The 20,902-nt window shown below is 42.2% G+C and overlaps 1 protein-coding gene across 1 annotated transcript in view; it reads left to right on the plus strand.

The window, feature by feature from the left end:
• The window catches only part of STS (steroid sulfatase), a 361,556-nt gene that overhangs the window by 221,735 nt on the left and 118,919 nt on the right, over positions 1–20,902 (plus strand). The window contains exon 10 of the mRNA XM_075335482.1: positions 1,895–2,016. Within this exon, the coding sequence (XP_075191597.1) occupies positions 1,895–2,016 (122 nt within the window). The remainder of the gene's footprint in view (positions 1–1,894; positions 2,017–20,902) is intronic.

Consider the following 20,902-nt stretch of genomic DNA (forward strand, 5'->3'; position numbering starts at 1 on the left):
TGCAGTGGGACTGTCTGGAGGTTGCTGGAAGGGCCGCGGAGGCTGTGTGTATCCAGGGCCTGGAGCAGTATACAAAGGGCAGTCAGTACCAGAGCAGGGACTTTCGGATCCCAGCAAGGCTAGGAGTCGCTGTAAATTGCTAAATCCGTTAGTGAAGGGGACGTAGATCTCCCAACAAGCAAGTCCTGATTGAGGGCAAAGGTCCAACCACAACGGGGAAACACCGCCACCGCCAAGGCACCAGTTTCCCAGGGCCGGCGCCTGCGGGCAAAGTGTGGAGCTCCTCCGGCACAGATTGCAGTCGGGGAGCGGGTAACCGGTGGGAATCCACCGCTACCAAACAGACATTTCGAAGGTGCAGGGAAGAGACCGTCACCGCTAACTGCAGGGAACCGCAGCACTGTGAACCGTCCGAGGGACCCGTCCAACCAGCCGTTTGTTTACCGAGAACTGTGTCGTGTTTACTGGCTGAGTGAGTACCTCAGTGCCGCAAGGCACAGCGCTGCCCCTGCGCCCCTGCACCCCACTGGGCCCCGGGATCACCAACCCCTACCCACGGAGGGGTAACACAACACCTGGCTGCTCCCATCACCATCCCCGGGATCCCCATCCAAAGCAGCGGTGGTGCAATCACCACAACCGTGGGTGGCGTCACGAACTATAACCCCAACAAACATCCCCTTTTCACTCACGGGCGAGGAGTGTCGCTCGAGACACCCCGGGATCCGGCCCGCAGCTCGAGCCACCAGGAGCAACTGCCGGACCCGAGCAGAAGGGGTGAGCGCGGTGTGCCGACACCCTCCTCCCCGCCCGCGACATGTGCATAGGTGGGTGGCTGGGTATTTACATCATGTGCTTCCAAGGCATGTGGTAAAGACAGCTGAACACTGGGATAAAGAATCGGAGAAAGTTGCTCATGGTACTAGCGAATGTTCAATGGCTCATGCAGGATGCAGGGCAGAAGACATCCATGCCTACACCCTGAACAGGGTATTGGGAAGCACGTAGCACAGGCACCTCCAACATTAGGGGTAACCTTGAGTTTAGGGATAGCCTCGGGTCTCCTAGCATGAGGGAAAGCATAGGAGCCTCCTGTCCCTCACTATCCTCTTGTCACATTGTGACAATTAGCCTGTCAGCATTTTTAGTTGACAAGCGAATGCACTGACCGCCTGCCAGCCACAGATTTGCCTTAAATCCATGTAAAAAAAAAAAAAATAAAGACATGTTCATACAGTGGGAGAAAAGACCAAATGCACCTCTTATGTGAATAAATGGAAAAAAAGGCTTGTGGTATTCTTTCCCCAGGATGGGTTGGAAAAGTTCCCCCACTTGGCTCATTAATTCTAATTGGCAGAAGTCTTGAAGGAGGTTAAAAAAAAAATTCAATCCCCTTCTCCAATCTATTTGAAGCCCTGGAGCTGTCTGATGCCCAGAGCTAGTACAGGAAAAACTGCTGCCCACCTTGGTTGCAGCCAAATCACTCGGATGCTTGAAGGTCAAGTATTATGCCATTTGTACCCTGAGTATTGGCCTCAAATGCGGGACACCTTGTTGTTGGCTAAAGAAGTCCCACTCCTTTTAACTGTATTCTGAAGCCTTACTCTACATGTGTTCCAGGGTGTATTGGAGTGTCTCCTTATAATTTTTTGGCAGAACTTGAACATGGAGGTGTGCAGCTCAGGAAACAAGAGTGGATGTGGTGTTATCTGTTTTACTCATATATGTGATAACACTAATACTACCATAGAATAATTACTGCAAAAAAAAATACTGACATGAAAATACTTTATTAAAGCAGTTTTTTATTGTTTATTAAGAATAAATTAATAAATAATTCCCCATCTTTTTTCTCATTATCACTTATGCTTTTTACATTTTCTCTTTGTTTTAGGATCATTGATGGATTGGACCTCATGCCCTTAATTCAAAAGAAAAGTGTCATATATGAACATGAATTCCTCTTTCATTACTGTAATGCATATTTAAATGCAGTAAGGTGGAATCAAAGAAACAGTAAGTTGACTTTTATGCTTCTAAATAAAATATTTATATCTTAAGTATATAAAATGGTCATGCTTTAAAAAATAAGAAAAATGCTGCTCTACCTTAGGTTAAATTTTCAAAACCTCACTGTTAGTTTCATAGTTAACATGGTTTCAAAATATCCCGTTTGGTTTGTTGTGGGTTAGCTGCTCATGACTGGACACTTCTGTTTAGCATAATGTTCCACTTACATTGTGTGTGTATATATATATATATATGTACACACACTTATTTATTACATTGATGTCTCTCTCCCAGATTGGTTTACTGTGGGACGTGATAAGTTTAAGGTTTTCCATGGAGCTTGAAACTTTATTTCAAGCTTCATCTATGTTCTTCGGGGGTAAGGAACAATGGGTAGGGATGATCTCTTTCATGCAAGGGGATCCTCTATCCTGGGCCTTTTCCCTTCTTTCATCTCTCAGTCACTATGATTGGTAGATGTTTTTTTTCAGCTCTGGGCCTCATGTATGATGATCCTGACCATGTCTATCTTGCTGAGTCAAAATTATGCAAGCTCCAGCAGGGGGGCCGGCCCGCAGATGAGATTTGTTCATGGTTCCATCATCTGGTGTCCAATTTGTGGATGAATATCTCAATGACATTTTTATTTACTCTCCCGATCTTAAGATACATCAGGTACATGTCATGCAGGTATTGCAGATATTATGGACTTATAAACTGTATGCCAGACTTGAAAGCTGTGTATTTGCCATACAAGAGGTTACATTTTTAGGTTTTATGGCATCATCTGTGGAGTTCCGGATTGATCCTGATTGGTGGTGCAGTTGTTTAATGGGAATTTCTGGAAAATCTGAAAGCCTTAAGCTATGTTCACACAAGGCTTATTTGGTAATTTTTTTTCCTGACTAAAACCTGATCTTGTGGCAGGAACTCTCCTTTGAGTCATCTGCATTTTTGGTGCGTTTTTGGTGCGTTTTTCATGCATTTTTTAGTGCCGTTTTTGATGAAGATTTGATTCGGATTTGCTATGGATTTGCTGCTTTTTTTCTACAAAATAGGCTGTATCAATGAAATAATGCAGCAAATCTGCAGCAAAGAATTGACATGCTCATTCTTTAAAAACCTGACCAAAACCGCAGGTAATTGCCAAAACAGTCAGGAAAAAAACCTGATGTGTTTGTGTGTGTGTGCATGAGATTTCAGAAATCTCAAAGACTTTGCTAGGACTGTAAAAGCAGCTTTTTATTAGCATGAATTTGCATAAAACCAAGGCAAATCTGCAGCTAAAAACCGCAGCAAAAACTTACTAAAAAAGCCCTGTGTGAACATAGCATAACACTTTCTGGCGTTTGACAGCTATTATCGAAAGTTTATCTGGAACTTGTCATCTATTGTCAAACCTCTCATGCACATGACAAGGAAAGGTACAGACTTTTCAAAGTGGTCTGACCCTACATGCCTCACATTTTCTTCCTTGAAGAAATGCTTTAATACAGCACCTATGCTCATTCAGCCTGATTTCTTTCTACTTGTTGAGGTTAACGCATCCAAGGTAGGGGTCAGTGCCGTGTTCTCTCAAGGGCTGTCTCCTAGTAAATGGTATCCAGCTCCTTTTTCTTCCCAAAAATTTTTTCAGACAAAAGGAACTCATATTGGTAGTAGAAAACATTTGGCCATCAATTTGGCTTTTCAGGAGTGGCATAATTTTTTTGAGGGGGCATCTCACCCTGTCATGGTGATTACTAACCATAAAAATCTGTTGTATCTTAAATCTGCTAAATATCTCAATCCTAGGCAAGCTAAGTGTTTTGTTGTGTTTTTTTTGTTTTTTTTACCAGGTTTAATTTCTTCTGTCACTTACCAAACAGGGGTAAAGAGTGTCAAAACTGATGCTTTGTCCCAGATTATCCTTAGGGAGGTCTTTCTGAGGACTCTGTTTCTACTACAAGAGTTGGTGGTCATTTCCTCAATGAGATCAGACCTTGAGGGTGAGGGGGATGCCCATGCTGCTTGTCCTTCAGGGAAATTATCTGTGCCTCTGTATTTGCGATTCAAAACTTTAGGATAACAGCATAAATTGTTTCTTGCAGATCGCCCAGGTAGTAAAGTGACCATTGACTAACTTGCTGTTTTTCATGGCCAAGTTTTCATCAGGATGTGGTCTATTTTGTGTCTGCGTGTAATGTTTATGCACATTATAAGACCTCTCATACTAACCCGCCAGGGTCTCTGCTTTGGCTAACAGACCTTGGCCACATTTATCCATGAATTTTGTTGACAACCTTCCACCATTTGCTGGAAAAACAGTGGTAAGGGATAGGTGGTAAGGGATAGGTTTAGCAAAATGGCACACTTCATTACCCTACCCTTGCACCCTAATGCAAAAAATTAGTTCAAGTATTTGTCAGTGAAATTGAGAAGCTTCACAAGGGTTCCCTCCAATGTAGTGTCAGATTAGGGACCCAATTTTTATCTATATTTTGGAAGGCTTATAATGTGGTTGGCATTATTAACTTTGTGGCTTGTCACTAAAAGTCACCACATGCACCTAGAATTCACAATACATTTTACAGATCGTTGCCCAAGAAATATGCTGTATCGTCTGAACTATGACCTTTCCAGCCACATCCAGTAATTGTTAACTGTAATTTAGAATTTAATGTGGCTAGGATTGTTGATTCCCATTTTGTTTCCCGCTCTCTCCAATACTTGGTACACTGGGAGGGTTATGGCTCAAAAAAAAGGTTGTGGCAGCCAGCATTTCAAATTAATGACAGTAGGTTGGTGCATTCCTTCCATGCATCTCATTCGGAAAAACCTGACGACTTATAGGAGGGGCGTACTGTCATGACTGTGTCACAGCTTGAGGTGAACTCAGGGGTATTTGGGATCCAAAGGTCACAGCGTTTAGTTGATTGCAGATCCTCTTTAGTGTTCATCGTTTCCCCTGATTAGGAGCTTATTTAATTCCATTTGATGCTGAAGGAGTTAAGGATCCTTTCTGTCCTGTTGTGAATGACATGTATTTGGTAATTTCAGTTGCAACCACTGCATTCCACTATATAAACCCACTCCTTAAGGGTGCTTTACACGCTGTGACATCGCCACCGATATATCGTCGGGGTCACGTCGTTAGTGACGCACATCCGGTGCCGGTAGCGACATCGCAGCGTGTGACACCAAGGAGCGACGTTCAACGATTGCAAAATTGCTCAAAAACGGTGATCGTTGACACGTCGCTCCTTTCCTTAATATCGCTGCAGCCACATGTACGATGTTATTCGTCGTTCCTGTGGCATCACACATCACTATGTGTGACACCGCAGGAATGACAAACATCTCCTTACCTGCCTCCACCGGCAATGAGGAAGGAAGGTGGTGGGCGGGATGTTACGTCCCGCTCCTCTCCGCCCCTCCGCTTCTATTGGCCAGTCGCTTAGTGACGCCGCAGTGACGTCGCTATGACGCCAAACGCACCGACCTCTTAGAGGGAGGGATTGTTCGGCGGTCACAGTGACGTCGCTGACAAGGTATGTGCATGTGACACTGCCGTAGCGATAATGTTCACTACGGCAGCGAGCACCAAATGTCACACGAACGATGGGGGCTGGTGCTATCACTCTCGACATCGCTAGCAATCGCTAGCGATGTTGCAGCATGTAAAGCACCCTTTACTCTCTCCTATGCTCGCTATAGTTGAGTCTTTGATGACATGTGAAGCAGCTATCTCTGAAGAAATCTGTGGTGATCTTACTAGTGGATGCAATGGCGTTCCTATCATGGTGCCAAAACTTTTCTCTGGAGGAAAAAATAGAGTTTTTGTTTTATCTGTCTCCATTGTTTGTCTCCATTTCCTTGTGTTATCTTTATGCTACTAGTAAGACAAGTGTGTTGCTGGCCTGCACACTAGTCAGGGCTAGTCCAGGGTCAGCCAGATCCTTAGCTAGTGATTGCGCATGGGGGAATGTACCCATCTAGAGATGTTAGGGAGTTCAGGGATCAGCCACAAGTCAGTTAGGTGGTGACTCTTTTCCCCTCTCCCTATCATGAGGGCCTTCCTTTACATCCTCCATGGTTTACCCCTTCTCCTGTGCCACACGCACTGCATTGCCTCCTATGGTGCGACAGAAGAAAACTGTTTTGTACAGGAGCTGGATACAAACTTTTTTCTTCTCAAATTCATTCTGATCATTTAGGAACCAGCCCAGGATTTTTTCCTTTCCCCACAAACCTCTTATCCCAACGATCTGGACTTGGTGACCTGATGATTACTTATGTATGCTCTGATAGGGCTACTGCTTGAAAGACTATGTTCACATCACATTTTACCCTTTGGTCAGTGGCTCTATTGAGAATAACATCTGAACACATGAAGAACAGATTTTACGCATATGTGATGGTGGGGCCATTAACTGTAATGATGCAGACGGAGTCACTACATAGTTAAACAGACATCATATCTAGTGATATACACCTTTTTAAACTGTGCATCAAAACGCAGTCGATCACTTCTTGGATTTCTGTTAAAAAAAAAAAAAAATAATCATTTTTTTCACTCTAACCACCATTGTCATCCCTATCTCTGCAAGTCTTTTATTCCTTTGTTTCATGCATAATATACTTATTTTTTATTTTATGTTATTTAATTTACATAGGCTAGTTCAAATGAATAATAATAAAGAGACATTTTTAGCAGGTTTTTGCTATTTAATCTGTGAGCACCATAAAATAATGCAAAGTAGCCTGTTTTCCAGGAATGTATCACTAAAGGCCACGTCTCACTAAGCGACATCGCTAGCAACATCGCTGCTGAGTCACGGTTTTTGTGACGCAACAGCGATCTTGCTAGCAATGTCACTGTGTATGACATCCAGCAACAACCTGGCCCCTGCTGTGAGGTCGCCGGTTGTTGCTGAATGTACTTGACCATTTCTTAGTTGTTTCTCTCCCGCTGTGAAGCACACATCACTGTGTGTGACAGCGAGAGAGCAACAAACTGAATGTGCAGGGAGCAGGGAGCCGGCTTCTGACAGCCTGCGGTGAGCTGTAACCAAGGTAAATATCGGGTAACCAAGCGAAGCGCTTTGCTTGGTTACCCGATATTTACCTTGGTTACTAGTGTCCGCCGTCCTCAGGCTGTCAGTGCCGGCGCCCTGCTCCCTGCACTCATAGCCAGAGTACACATCGGATAAATAAGCAAAGCGGTTTGCTTATTAACTCGATGTGTACTTTGGCTACGAGTGCAGGGAGCCAGCGCTAAGCGGTGTGCACTGGTAACCAAGGTAAATATCGGGTAACCAAGCGCTTGGTTACCCGATATTTACCTTAGTTACCAAGAGCAGCATTGCTTCCATTCGTCGCTGGTGGCTGGGGGCTGGTCACTGGTCGCTGGTGAGATCTGCCTGTTTGACAGCTCACCAGCGACCATGTAGCGACGCTCCAGCGATCCTTGCCAGGTCAGATCGCTGGTGGGATCGCTGGAGCGTCGCTTAGTGTGACGGTACCTTTACTAGACTGAGTACTGTAGTTTTACTGCAATCAGTGCTTCAATGCTTTATCAGCAGGAGATTATCACCAAAGGATTAAGTTTTGTGCATGCCAGTTCAGCTAACCTGTGTAACCCTGGCCCCACCACTGATTAGCAGCTTGTTCATAATTCACAGTGTGCACAGAAAGCTGCTTGTCATGTTGTGGGAGAGGTTATGCACAGCTCAGCATTCTGACCACTGTTACATCTAAAACAGAAATAATAGGGATTCTATCAAAACTACACCAAACAATCCAGTAAGTGATACATTGCTGGTATAAGGGTCTCTGCCTCTACATGATGCTGTATGTAGATACCAAACATGGATAGTTAATTTATTAATGTAAGGGTTGAATATAAAGTCAGAAATTTGTAAAAAAAAAAAAAAAAAAAGTGTTTTGCTTTTTGCACCATTTTCCTACAACTATAATACTTTTATTTTTTGATTTTTTGGATCTGGGCTAAGTGATGGATTATTTTTTGTGCCCTGATCTGATCTTTTCATGGATACCATTTTTGGGTAGATATAATGTTTTACTCTGCCCTTATTGAATTGTACTGAAATGTTGCGGCAGCCAAAAAAACGTAATTCTCGCATTATTATATTTTTTTCCATTAAACTTTATTAATCAAATTTAATTTGTTTAACATTTTAAAAGATTGAAAATGTATGACGCCATATCTATTTCTTTTTAAATTGCATTATATTCAGTGTAAAAAGGGGGGTTTGAACTTTTTTGCTTTTTAAAATTTTTCATATTTTTAAAAACTTTTTAAATTTGTTTTACTGTTTTTACTAGTGTCCTTAGAAGACTTGAAGCAATGATTGTCTGATTGCTTTAGGTATAAACAATAGTGATGATCGAGTATGCTTGTTACTACTCGGTACTCGCACGAGTATCAATGTACTCGGGCTACTCGGCGGGGACCGAGTAATCTCGCGATACTCGTGCTGTACTCGTGGTCTTCATGTTGGCGCTCTTTTTACAGCCATCCCTTATGCAGGGATTGGCTGGCAGACCACTGCAATGCCACAGCCCTGTTACTTGTTGAATTGCAGTGATTGGCCGGCCCGCACAGCATGACCGTGCCTTTAGCCCGACACTTCCCCGCTCGGCTACGGCCCCTCCCGCACTCCACTCCGCGTGTATATATATATGCACGCTTACACACACACGCACGTTTTTTTTTTTAATTTACAGTTTTATGGTTTCTACATGCTGCCGGGGGTCATTTCAGAATAATACTCGGGTCTCCCATAGGATAACATTGGGCTCGGTGCTCGGGCCGAGTACACGAGTATTTTGAGATGCTCGGCCCGAGCCTCGAGCTCCCGAGCATTTTAGTACTCGCTCATCACTAATAAACAACTGTGCATCAGCACTGTTCTGTATAGCAAAAATCACAATCTCCTATTAACTTTGGCTCGCAGCCGGCATTCACAGAAAAATCATAATGACAGACACAGGAGCCACTAGCGGACCCCTGGCTGTCATGACAACCAATCAGTGTTCCGCAATAAAATCATGTGTATGGCAATGGGAACAGGGCATTGAATTATGTGCCCCCCTTCCGGCTCTCGTTAAATCTCTCTGTGAGAGATTGACAGCGGGATTTAACTGGCTACCAGCTGCAGCCGGATCTTTGATCTACCCGCAACTGTTGGAGGCACATGATGACTGATTGAATCAGAAAGATGTTGGCTCGCATGTGACGTAAATATATGTCATGAAGGGGTTAATATTCAAAATGTTGCTGTATGCGTAACAGTTACTATTGATTTTATTGCTAGTCAAAAGTTACCACAAATAAGTCTTAAGGCCGCTTTACACGCAGCGACATCGCTAACGAGATATCGTTGGGGGTCACAGAATTCGTGATGTGCATCCGGCCTCATTAGTGATGTCGTTGCATGTGACACTTACCAGCGACCACTAACGATCCGAAAAGTGCCAAAAATCATTGGTTATTGACACATCGTTCGTTTCCCAAAAATCGTTGCTCGTTTGGTACGCAGGTTGTTCATCGTTCCTGAGGCAGTACGCATCGCTATGTGTGACACCCCGGGAACGATGAACAACAGTGTACCTGCCTCCTCCAGCAACGATGTGGGAGTGACGTTCATGCAGGTGCTCTCCGCCCCTCCGCTTCTATTGGTGGCCCGCTGAGTTATATCGCTGTGACGCCGCACGAACCTCCCCCTTAAAAAAGAGGTTGTTCGCCGGCCTCAGCGACGTTGTTAGGAAGGTAAGTTCGTGTGACGCGTACCAGCGATATTGTTCGCCACGGGCAGCGATTTGCCCATGATGCAAAAACGACGGGAGCGGGTGCGATCACTAGCGACATTGCTAGCGATGTTGCAGCATGTAAAGCGGCCTTTACTCTATTTTGCCCCTTTAATTTATCCAAAATTTCCACATGCATATCCCCAAGTCCATTTTTAGGTTTCTCTTTTTACTTTTCTTATTTTTATTTACAGTATCTCAGTTAATGAATACAAGTCTTAATGAGAATATAACATTTTTAAAATGTTATGAATATTCATAGATAATATTTATTTGGCTATTATGCTTCCCATTAGCTTGCAACATAACAATATAATGACACGTTACAATATTTATTACATACATTGCTAGATTGCAATACACTCGTATCCGTCACTATAAAGCTATAACTTTCTAAAATGTTTATTCTGTTCTTTGATCCAATTTTGCTGTCTAAAATATTGTGCTTTCAAGCCATTCAGAAGTGTATTTTTTCTACTTTTTATTCACTGGTGACAGTGAGTGTTTAGGCCACTGACCTTTCCAAAACTGAGATATATAAATATCGTTATGTGGAAAAAAACAAGAACAATCACAATTTCCTGACTGTCATATGGATTAAAGATGGACAAACTTTGCAAACACTATTGCTGTGTAGTTCTCTTTTATAAAGCAGTAATTACACCTTGATGAATGGTTTCTATTTAAGATCTTAGATGCTATTTAAGAGTTATTTAGCAAAAAAATATATAACCTTTATATTATGTCAATATTAATATTGTAACAGAAAATAAAATCAAACAAAATACAAATACATAGAGTAATTATAAAAATTCTATAATAAGTTGGAAGATATACAATGTATATGTTTGAATTTGCATTGAATTGTATAAAATTATTAAATAGAGATGATCGATCTTTGATCTGAAATTTGAATTTGCAGATTTTGCTAAATCTTTGACAAGTAATAGATTTGTGAGACCTATATTTGAATGAATCTGCATACCTGAAAGCCTGTAATTGCTGTAAAAACACACGGGGAGAGAGTGAAAGGGAAAGATGACAATAATTGCCAGAAGAGCTTACACGCTACAAAATAAAACCTGAAGGGAAAAAGCACTATAGGGTCTTACTCAATGGACATATGTGTAATAAAGCTATGTGCTCACTTTATGGGGTTTTATGTCACACAACCAGAAATAAAGCATGTAGTCAGCTGTTGCAGAGTCCACGTGCTAAAAAAAAGCCCAAGCAGGTCAGGAACAAAGTAGATGTGGAACTGTTACTACGCTGTTGAAGATATGCCATAAATCCAGCAAAATTGAATGAGGGTGGTTTTATTGAACGCATTTTTAAGTGTCACCCATTTCTTCAAAAGAAGAAGTGGATTCCCTGATGAAGTGGGGTGACACTTTGAAACACGTTGAATGAAACCACCTTCATTAAATCTTCCTGGATTTATGGCATATCTTCAGCAGCACAGTAACTGTTCCATATTAACTTTGTTCATGATCTACACTCTACAAGAGAGAGAGATGTGTTGTGAATGTCATCCGAGTGGGTGCTGGTATGGAGCTCCCTTTGGTGGATAGGAATGGTAATGAAGCTGAGTCTGAATCTGTGACTCAGACAGGTGTTGGAGTTAATTGGGAATTCAGGAAGTCCTATTGCAGATCAGCCTAGTGTATTTAGAAGAGCATTTTCTGCCTGACGGCCATCGGTGATGTATGTTTTCTGGCTGCTTCTGAAGATAGCTGGGAGTTTTCCCTTCAGTTTCTCCCATTTATTCTGTGCCTGAATCTACTCCAAATAAGTTTGCTAGTTTTTGTGCATAATTGCTGAAATTGCACTTAAGGGTGTTTCTGCTTATTCCATCTGGCTCTGTGTTTGATTTCTTGTATGTGAGAACCTGTCTCTCTGCTTTTGTGAGCAGGGTAGTTCCTCCAGCAAGAAAGGGAGCTTGCTCCCTCTTCATGTTTAGATTATTTGCACTTTAGAATATTGTTTGTTCTGTGATTTGGTTTCTTCCCATTATATCTGCAGTTCACTTTAAAGTGTCTCGCAGAAGAGTGCCTGATATAGCGGGGGAAGACCCAGTGGTCTTAGTATTTTTTTCTTATCAGGAGTTTGATATTTTTTGCAGGGATTTTTGCTGGCCACAATCAGTTATCTGTCCTGTCCTGTCATATCTTTCCTTTGCTAATCTATATTTTCTATCTGTGTATTGTGTTTTCTTACATCACCGTTGTTGCATGTTGGGGGCTTGCTATTTCTTTAGGGCCTGCCCCAAGGCACGTTAGGATTCCTCAGTTCTATCTTTGAGGTGTAGTAAGTTTCTCTGGCAGTGACGAGGTGTCTAGGTGTGTTAGAAACATCCCACTGCTACTTCTAGTGTTGTCTGATAGGGGATTGTGGTCAGCTTAATTTCCAACTACTCTTGTGGTTTTGTTTTTCCTGATTTATGGGATTTTTTGTGATTGTCCACGGTTACCAGATCATAACAGAGATGTCCTCTCTGACTATAAGAGCTTACACTCAACAGGAGACAGAAAGAGAGAGAGAGAGAGAGAGAAAGAGTACCTCACTCTAAAGATAAAAAACATCTGTGATGTACAATCTATTTGGAATTGCTGATATGTGGTGGTTCATGTAATTACCACTACTGGTCAAGCAATGGCATAGCTGTAGGGCACTATGGGAAACCTGCATGGCTTTGCAAAATAACGTTAGCTCACTCTCTGATGCTTCAGCAATGTGGGTACTGGTGCCATGCAAGTTTTTTTTTCTTCAAAATGTTTGCCTTCACATGAAACTGCAAATTTGATGCAAACTCGATTCTCCACAGATTGATCTGCCCATCTTTAATATTAAAGTTATGTAGAATGTAAAAAATAATTAGGCCCTTGTGGAGTTAAGATACCATAGATATATTAAACAGTATATCACAAAAATGAATCCCTTACATTTTTGTAAATATTTTACATCTTTTCATGGGACAACACTGAAGATATGACACTTTGATCCAATGTTAAGTAGCCAGTGTACAGCTTGTATAACAGTATACATTTGGTGCCCTCTAAATAACTCAACATATAGCCATAAAGGTATACACTGCTTGCAACAAAAATGAACACCCCCTAAGTGAAAATGGCCAAATTGTGTCCAAAGTGCCATTATTTTGTATGGTCATCATTATTTTCAAGCACTGCCTTAACTCTCTTGGGCATTGAGTTCACTAAAGCTTCACTGGAGATACTGTACAGTGCCTACAAGTAGTATTCAACCCCCTGCAGATTTAGCAGGTTTACACATTCGGAATTAACTAGGCATTGTGACATTTGGACTGTAGATCAGCCTGGAAGTGTGAAATGCACTGCAGCAAAAAAGAATGTTATTTCTTTTTTTATTTATTTTTTTTAAATTGTGAAAAGTTTATTCAGAGGGTCATTTATTATTCAACCCCTCAAACCACAAGAATTCTGTCTGGTTCCCCTAAAGTATTAAGAAGTATTTCAGGCACAAAGAACAATGAGCTTCACATGTTTGGATTAATTATCTCTTTTTCCAGCCTTTTCTGACTAATTAAGACCCTCCCAGAACTTGTGAACAGCACTCATACTTGGTCAACATGGGAAAGACAAAGGAGCATTCCAAGGCCATCAGAGACAAGATCGTGGAGGGTCACAAGGCTGGCAAGTGGTACAAAACCCTTTCCAAGGAGTTGGGCCTACCTGTCTCCACTGTTGGGAGCATCATCCGGAAGTGGAAGGCTTATGGAACTACTGTTAGCCTTCCACGGCCTGGACAGCCTTTGAAAGTTTACACCCGTGCCGAGGCCAGGCTTGTCCGAAGAGTCAAGGCTAACCCAAGGACAACAAGCAAGGAGCTCCGGGAAGATCTCATGGCAGTGGGGACATTGGTTTCAGTCAATACCATAAGTAACGTACTCCACCGCAATGGTCTCCGTTCCAGACGAGCCCGTAAGGTACCTTTACTTTCAAAGCGTCATGTCAAGGCTCATCTACAGTTTGCTCGATCACTTGGAGGACTGGAGGACTCTGAGACAGACTGGTTCAAGGTTCTCTGGTCTGATGAGACCAAGATTGAGATCTTTGGTGCCAACCACACACGTGACGTTTGGAGACTGGATGGCACTGCATACAACCCCAAAAATACCATCCCTACAGTCAAGCATGGTGGTGGCAGCATCATGCTGTGGGGCTGTTTCTCAGCCAAGGGGCCTGGCCATCTGGTCCGCATCCATGGGAAGATGGATAGCACGGCCTACCTGGAGATTTTGGCTAAGAACCTCCGCTTCTCCATCAAGGATCTTAAGATGGGTCATCATTTCATCTTCCAACAAGACAACGACCCAAAGCACACATCCAAGAAAACCAAGGCCTGGTTCAAGAGGGAAAAAATCAAAGTGTTGCAGTGGCCTAGTCAGTCTCCTGACCTTTACCCAATTGAAAACTTGTGGAAGGAGCTCACGATTAAAGTCCACATGAGACACCCAAAGAACCTAGGTAACTTGGAGAAGATCTGCATGGAGGAGTGGGCCAAGATAACTCTAGAGACCTGTGCCGGCCTGATCAGGTCTTATAAAAGACGATTATTAGCTGTAATTGCAAACAAGGGTTATTCCACAAAATATTAAACCTAGGGGTTGAATAATAATTGACCCACACTTTTATGTTGAAAATTTATTAAAATTTAAATGAGCAACATAACTTGTTGGTTTGTAAGATTTATGCATCTGTTAATAAATCCTTGTTTGAAGTTTGCAGGCTCTAACTTATTTGCATCTTATCAAACATGCTAAATCTGCAGGGGGTTGAATACTACTTGTAGGCACTGTATACCCTTCTACTCCTCCATGACGAAATCCAAAAGCTGGTGGACATTAGAGACTCTGCATTCCTCCACCTTCCGATTTTGGGTATGCCCCACAGAAGCTCAATAGGTTTTATATCTTGAACCTTTACCATAAGTTTCCTTTAGCAAGGCAGTGGTTATCTTGGAGGTGTGTTTGGGGTTGTTATCATGTTGGAATACTGCCCTACAACCCAGTTCTCTAAGGAAGCATCATGCTCTGTTTCAGTATGTCAAAGTACACTATTCTGTATAGCAGAAATTATAACCTTCTATAAAAGCCAGCTCCCATCCAACATTAAAAGTTACATAATTACATAGGTTGCAAAAGACCTAGGTCCATCTAGTTCAACCTTCCTCCACCAATTATACATTTTGTCACTAAATCCTTTTTAACTACAATGTCGTGTGTATGTTGATAGGAAGATCACCATGACAGACACCAGAAGGATTAGCTGACCTCTGGCTGTCATGACAACCCATCGTCTCCCTGTGATCAGACATATAAAGCAGTATTCAACTGGTTAACTGCCTCGTGCAGATCTCCGATCCACCCATGGTTGTTAGAAGCACATGACTGCTGATCAGATTAGCCATCATGTGTAGGGAAAGATGAAGTCTCAGGGTCTGAGCACACATCAAAGGAAGGGACATGACCTTTGACATAAATATATGTCGAAGGTTGGGAAGGAGTTAAAGGGATTATGTCACCACTAACTTAATCTTCAAACTAACCACATAGTCTTGTAAGATATGGAACAACAATACAAATAATATTCTTTTTGTTTTTAATTTGTACCTCCCTTGCCCAAAGCACAACATTATAGTAACATGCAAATTAAGGTTCTCAATGTACCCTTTTTGTATCTAACTGTCACAGTGCATCATTGCATTAACTTATTTCAATTATTGACACTCCTATATATTGATTGACAGTGTTATCTTGCCCAAAGCTAGCCTTTGTTATGTGACCTCTGTGGCTCTGCAGTAGAGATCACACAAATCACCCTCTACTCTCTTCTGACATTATTCATCTCCTCTCTTATTACTTAAATGTAGAAGAAGTCACATAGAGGGCACTGGTTCCTAGATCAATTTTTGCTCTCGCCATCTCATGGAAATCTTGTGCATGCGCACAACTCATTTTGGCCGCATCAGTGCACCTTTGAAGCTTGGTGTACACTTCCCGGCTTGATTAGGTGCACTGCACATGACTGGAAGTTCTGAAGACATGTGTGTAAGCCATCTTCTGAACTTTCCTCAATTGCAGTGTGCCTAATGTAGCCGGGAAGCATACACCTGACAGATTTCCTTTAAAATAGTGTTGCTCGCAAGGAAAAATGCAGAATAGCCAAATTACATACCTCAATAAATCTGTGAATCTCATCTCTTTTTTAAAGACTATCAAATTCAGCACTAAATAAAAAAGTCTATATATTTAAAACCATATGGTGAATTTTCAAATAACAAGGAGGCAGGAGGAATACAAAAGCAAAAACTGTCCACTTTGGCCTGGTTACAAGTTATCATAAATCACTCTCTCCTAGATAATTACATCCCTGTATACCTATGTAGCAATGCTTTCTGTGAGGAGGGAGAGATGTGTGAACTCTCCAGCTGTGAAGGGAAAACAGAGGAGAAGAACATTGTCAGAAGCGAGGAGGGAGTGGTCTGTGTGCTCACTCCTGAACTGAAGTGATAGAAGGGAAGAAGAGCCATGTCAAAAGCGAGGAGGGAGTGGTCTGTGTGCTCACTCCTGCACTGAAGTGATAGAAGGGAAGAAGAGCAATGTCCAAAGCGAGAAGGGAGTGGTCTGTGTGCTCACTCCTGCACTGAAGTGATAGAAGGGGAGAAGAGCAATGTCAGAAGCGAGGAAGGATTGGTCTGTGTGCTCACTCCTGCACTGAAGTGATAGAAGAGGAGAAGAGTAATGTCCGAAGTGAGGAGGGAGTGGTCTGTGTGCTCACTCCTGCACTGAAGTGATAGAAGGGGAGAAGAGTAATGTCTGAAGTGAGGAGGGAGTGGTCTGTGTGCTCACTCCTGCACTGAAGTGATAGAAGGGGAGAAGAGTAATGTCTGAAGTGAGGAGGGAGTGGTCTGTGTGCTCACTACTGCACTGAAGTGATAGAAGGGGAGAAGAGTAATGTCTGAAGTGAGGAGGGAGTGGTCTGTGTGCTCACTCCTGCACTGAAGTGATAGAAGGGGAGAAGAGTAATGTCCGAAGCAAGAAGGGAGTTGTCTGTGTGCTCACTCCTGCACTGAAGTGATAGAAGTGGAGAAGAGCAATGTCAGAAGCGAGGAGGGATTGGTCTGTGTGCTCACTCCTGCACTAAAGTGATAGAGGTGGAAAAGAGCAATGTCAGAAAGGTTAAGGTGATCACATATAAACATAATATGCTCCGCTGGATAAGGGAGATATTCTACTTAGAAAGAATAATAATTAGGGATGAGCGAATGTATTCGATGTATTCGCCACTATTCGGTATCCGACGGATAACAGGCTATTTGTGGCATTTGGTATCCGTCGAATAAAACAACATCCACTCCGATACTTTCATTTTCATTTCTGACTTCCTGGTGCCTGTTTTCCAGCCAATGGATTGATCTTGCTGACACTGATATGCCCTGAGCTTGCAGGACAACTTGAATTTTTTTGGAACTTGATTAGGGCCATTATCCACTATCTGGACTATCTGGCAATGCAACCGTTAATCAATTTTTCTCTGTAGTCCACATCTAGGAAAATTAGCTACAGTACCGTGGATTGGAAATGTCTTGATTATGTTATGCACTGTGGACAAAGGAACATCAGATATCTGGAGATGGACTTGTATCCTTGATATTGTTAATATTTTTTAACAATTTTGGTTCTCACGTGCTTAGGCAGTTCTGTTTTCCTTTTAATTTTCTCCATGCTTATTATGGCTCACACAGACAAAAAATGCAAAGATTTAGTCAACTTTTCACTTCTAATCTGGATTCAGGTGTGATTTTTGTATTACCCACAGCTGTTACTTGTCACAAGTAAGTTTGAATAAGCATCCTATGCTAGAAAGAAAGTTGTTTACCTACAATGTTGGAAAGGTGCCAACAATTTTGTGTGGCCCATTTTGGGAGTTTTATGCAAAATAATGTCTAATCTGCCTTTTTTCCTGTGTTTTTTTTTTGTCTTGTTCCAATACACGCAAACCAAATAAACATGTATATAACAAAACATGTGTAATCGCAATAGTTTTCTGGGAGAAATACTTCCTTTTCTGGAACAATTTTCAGGGTGCCAACAATAGCTGTAGTATCTGGCATTGCCCAGGATAGTTATTAGGTGTCTATATGTCTCTCTCACTCTCCCCATCTTTCTGTCTCCCTCTCTGTCTGTCTCTCTGTCTCTCTCTGTCTCTCTCCCTGTGTTTCTCTCTCCCTGTCTTCCTGTCTCTCTCTGTCTCGTTGTCTGTCTATTTTCCTGTCTGTGTCTTTGTCTCTGTTTCTCTCTGTCTTTCTGCCTCTCTCTGTCTGTCTCCCTGTTTCTCGCTCTGTCTCTCTCTGTCTCTTTCTATCCATCTTTCTCTGTCTCCCTCTATCTGTTCCTCTCTGTCTCTCTCTGCCTGTCTTTCTCCCTGTCTCTGTCTCTTTCTATCTCTCTGTCTCTCTGACTCATTGTCTGTCTCTCTGTTTCTCTCTCTCTATCCATCTCTCTCTCTGTCTCTCTCTATGCGTCTCGCTCTATCTTTCTCTGTCTCTCCCTGTTTCTGTCTGTCTCTCTGTCTCTGTCTATCTCTCCCTATCTCTCTGTTTCTCTGTATCTCTGTCTCTATCCATATCTCTCTGTTTCTCTCTGTCTCTCTCCCTGTCTCTGTTTGTCTCTCTATCTCTGTCTCTCTCTGTCTGCCTCTCTGTCTTTCTCTCTCTGTCTCTCTGTCTCTCTCTGTCTCTTTCTGTCTCTGTCTGTCTCTCTCTGTCTCTCTTTCTGTCTCTCTATCAATTCAATTCAATTCAAAATAGCTTTATTGATAGGTACAAGTATATTTTGGCATTTCCAAAGCAAGATGCAAGCTCTCTATCTATCTATCTGTCTCTCTTTTTCTCTCTCTCTGTCTCTCTCTCCCTTTCTCCCTCTCTCTCTCTCACCACCGATATCATATTACCTAACACATAAGTTTATACTAAGAATTTCCTTTGTTGCCTTAGCAACCTATCTGAGCTGATATTAATGACCTGTAGCTCTCAGCTCCATTGACTTTAAGTTGAGCAGTGTTTTTTGGTGAATAACTATAAATGGTTACATTTTCCCCTCTAAACATAGTCTATGACAATCCCTGAGTCAAATGAGATGGCTATGCAAAACTTTGTGATTGTAAATGCGACGGTGCGGATTCCTTTAGTGGACATACACACACATACGCATACATACGCATACATACATACACTCAGCTTTATAAATTAGATTAGCTGTAGTACCCGGCGTTGCCTGGGATAACAACTAAGTGTTTCTTTGTCTGTCTCCCTCTCTGTCTGTCTCTCTCTGTTTCTGTCTGTCTTTGTCTGTCTATTACCTGTCCGTATCTTTCCCTGTCTGTCTCTTTCCCTCTCTGTATCTGTCTCTTTCCCTGCCTGTTTCTGTCTGTATGTTTCTTTTCCTTTCTGTCTGTCTGTCTCTTTCCCTGTTTGCTTTTTTCTATGTCTGTCTCTTTCCCTGTCTGCCTTTCTCTTTCCCTGTCTGCCTCTGTCTGTCTCTTTCCCTTTCTGTCTGTTTCTTTCCCTGTCTGCCTCTTTTTCTGTCTGTCTCTTTCCCTGTCTGTCTCTGTCTGTTTCTCTCTATATATGTCTCTCTCTCTGTCTGCCTGCCTCTTTCCCTGTCTGTCTTTCTCAGTCTGTCTGCCTCTTTCCCTGTCTGTCTCTGTCTCTTTCCCTATCTGCGTCTCTGTATCTGTCTCTGTCTGTGTCTCTCTCTGGCTGGCTGTCTCTTTCCCTGACTGTCTTTTTTCCTTTCTGTTTGTCTCTGTCTGTCTTTTTCCCTATTCTCCACTGTCTGTCTGTCTCTGTCTGCCTCTTTCCCTGTCTGTCTCTGTCTATCTGCCTCTTTCCCTGTCTAACTCTGTTTTTCTCTGTCCCGTTCCCTGTGTGCCTCTCTCTGTCTCTTTCCCTGTCTGCCTCTGTCTGTCTCTTTCCCTTTATGTCTGTCTCTTTCCCTGTTTGTCTCTTTCCCTGTCTGTCTGTAGTCTGTCTGCCTCAGTATGTCGGTCTCAGTCTGTCTGAGTTTGTCTCTGCCTGTATTTCTCTGTCTCAGTCTGTCTTAGTTTGTCTGTGTGTCTCTATCTCTCAGTCTGCCTGTCCCTGTCTGTCTTTCTGTCTCTCTCTGTCTCAGTCTGTCTGTGTGTCTCTGACTGTCTCTGTCTGTCTCTCTATTTCTCTCTGTCTGCATCTGTCTAGCTCTCTGTCTCTCTTAATTGATATTACATTACCTAACACATAAGCTTCTTATACTAAGAATGTCCTTTGTTGCCTATAGCAACCAATCACAGCTCCTATTAATGACGTGTAGCTCCCAGCTCCATTGACTTTTATGTAAGGAGATTTTTTTGATGAAGAACTGTAAAGCGTGTGGTTAAATTTTCCCCTCAAAAGATAGTCTATGATGTTCCTTGAGTCACATGAGTTTATGCAAAATTACATGCATGTAAATGCGATGGTGCAGATTCCTTTAGCAGACATACACACACACGTGCACACACACACACACACACACACACACACACACACGCATACACTCAGCTTTATACATTCTATATTCTCAGGGGTAACTTCTTTATTTGTGGAAAGTGATATGCCTGGCATGCAAGTGTAAAATGGCTTAGAAGCCATTCAATGCTTCTCTGGGAAATAAAATACACATATTGCTTACCAGAGAGGAGGAGGACTTGAACTTTTGGAAAAAGCCAGTATTATGTTTTACTAAGCTTAAACTAAATTCAGTTTAAACTAGCACCTTTTTAGTATTAAGGATTTAACTGCTGATAAAAGCCATTGAAAAGCATGCTAGAAGGCAAAGTGATTCCGGCTTTTACAGATAATTATTTTGAGTTCAGCCTACACTGATAAGTACTTGGGTAATTTATATTTTTCACGTCTCGACCAAGTTTTCTTTATCCCCAGAAAACCCCTTTAGATATGTAAGAAATCACTTTATGGTACATTGCCTTATATGTGGAAACCAACAGATGTTCCTACCTGA

Source organism: Anomaloglossus baeobatrachus, chromosome 2, assembly GCF_048569485.1.
Source record: "Anomaloglossus baeobatrachus isolate aAnoBae1 chromosome 2, aAnoBae1.hap1, whole genome shotgun sequence".
Lineage (NCBI taxonomy): Eukaryota > Metazoa > Chordata > Amphibia > Anura > Aromobatidae > Anomaloglossus > Anomaloglossus baeobatrachus.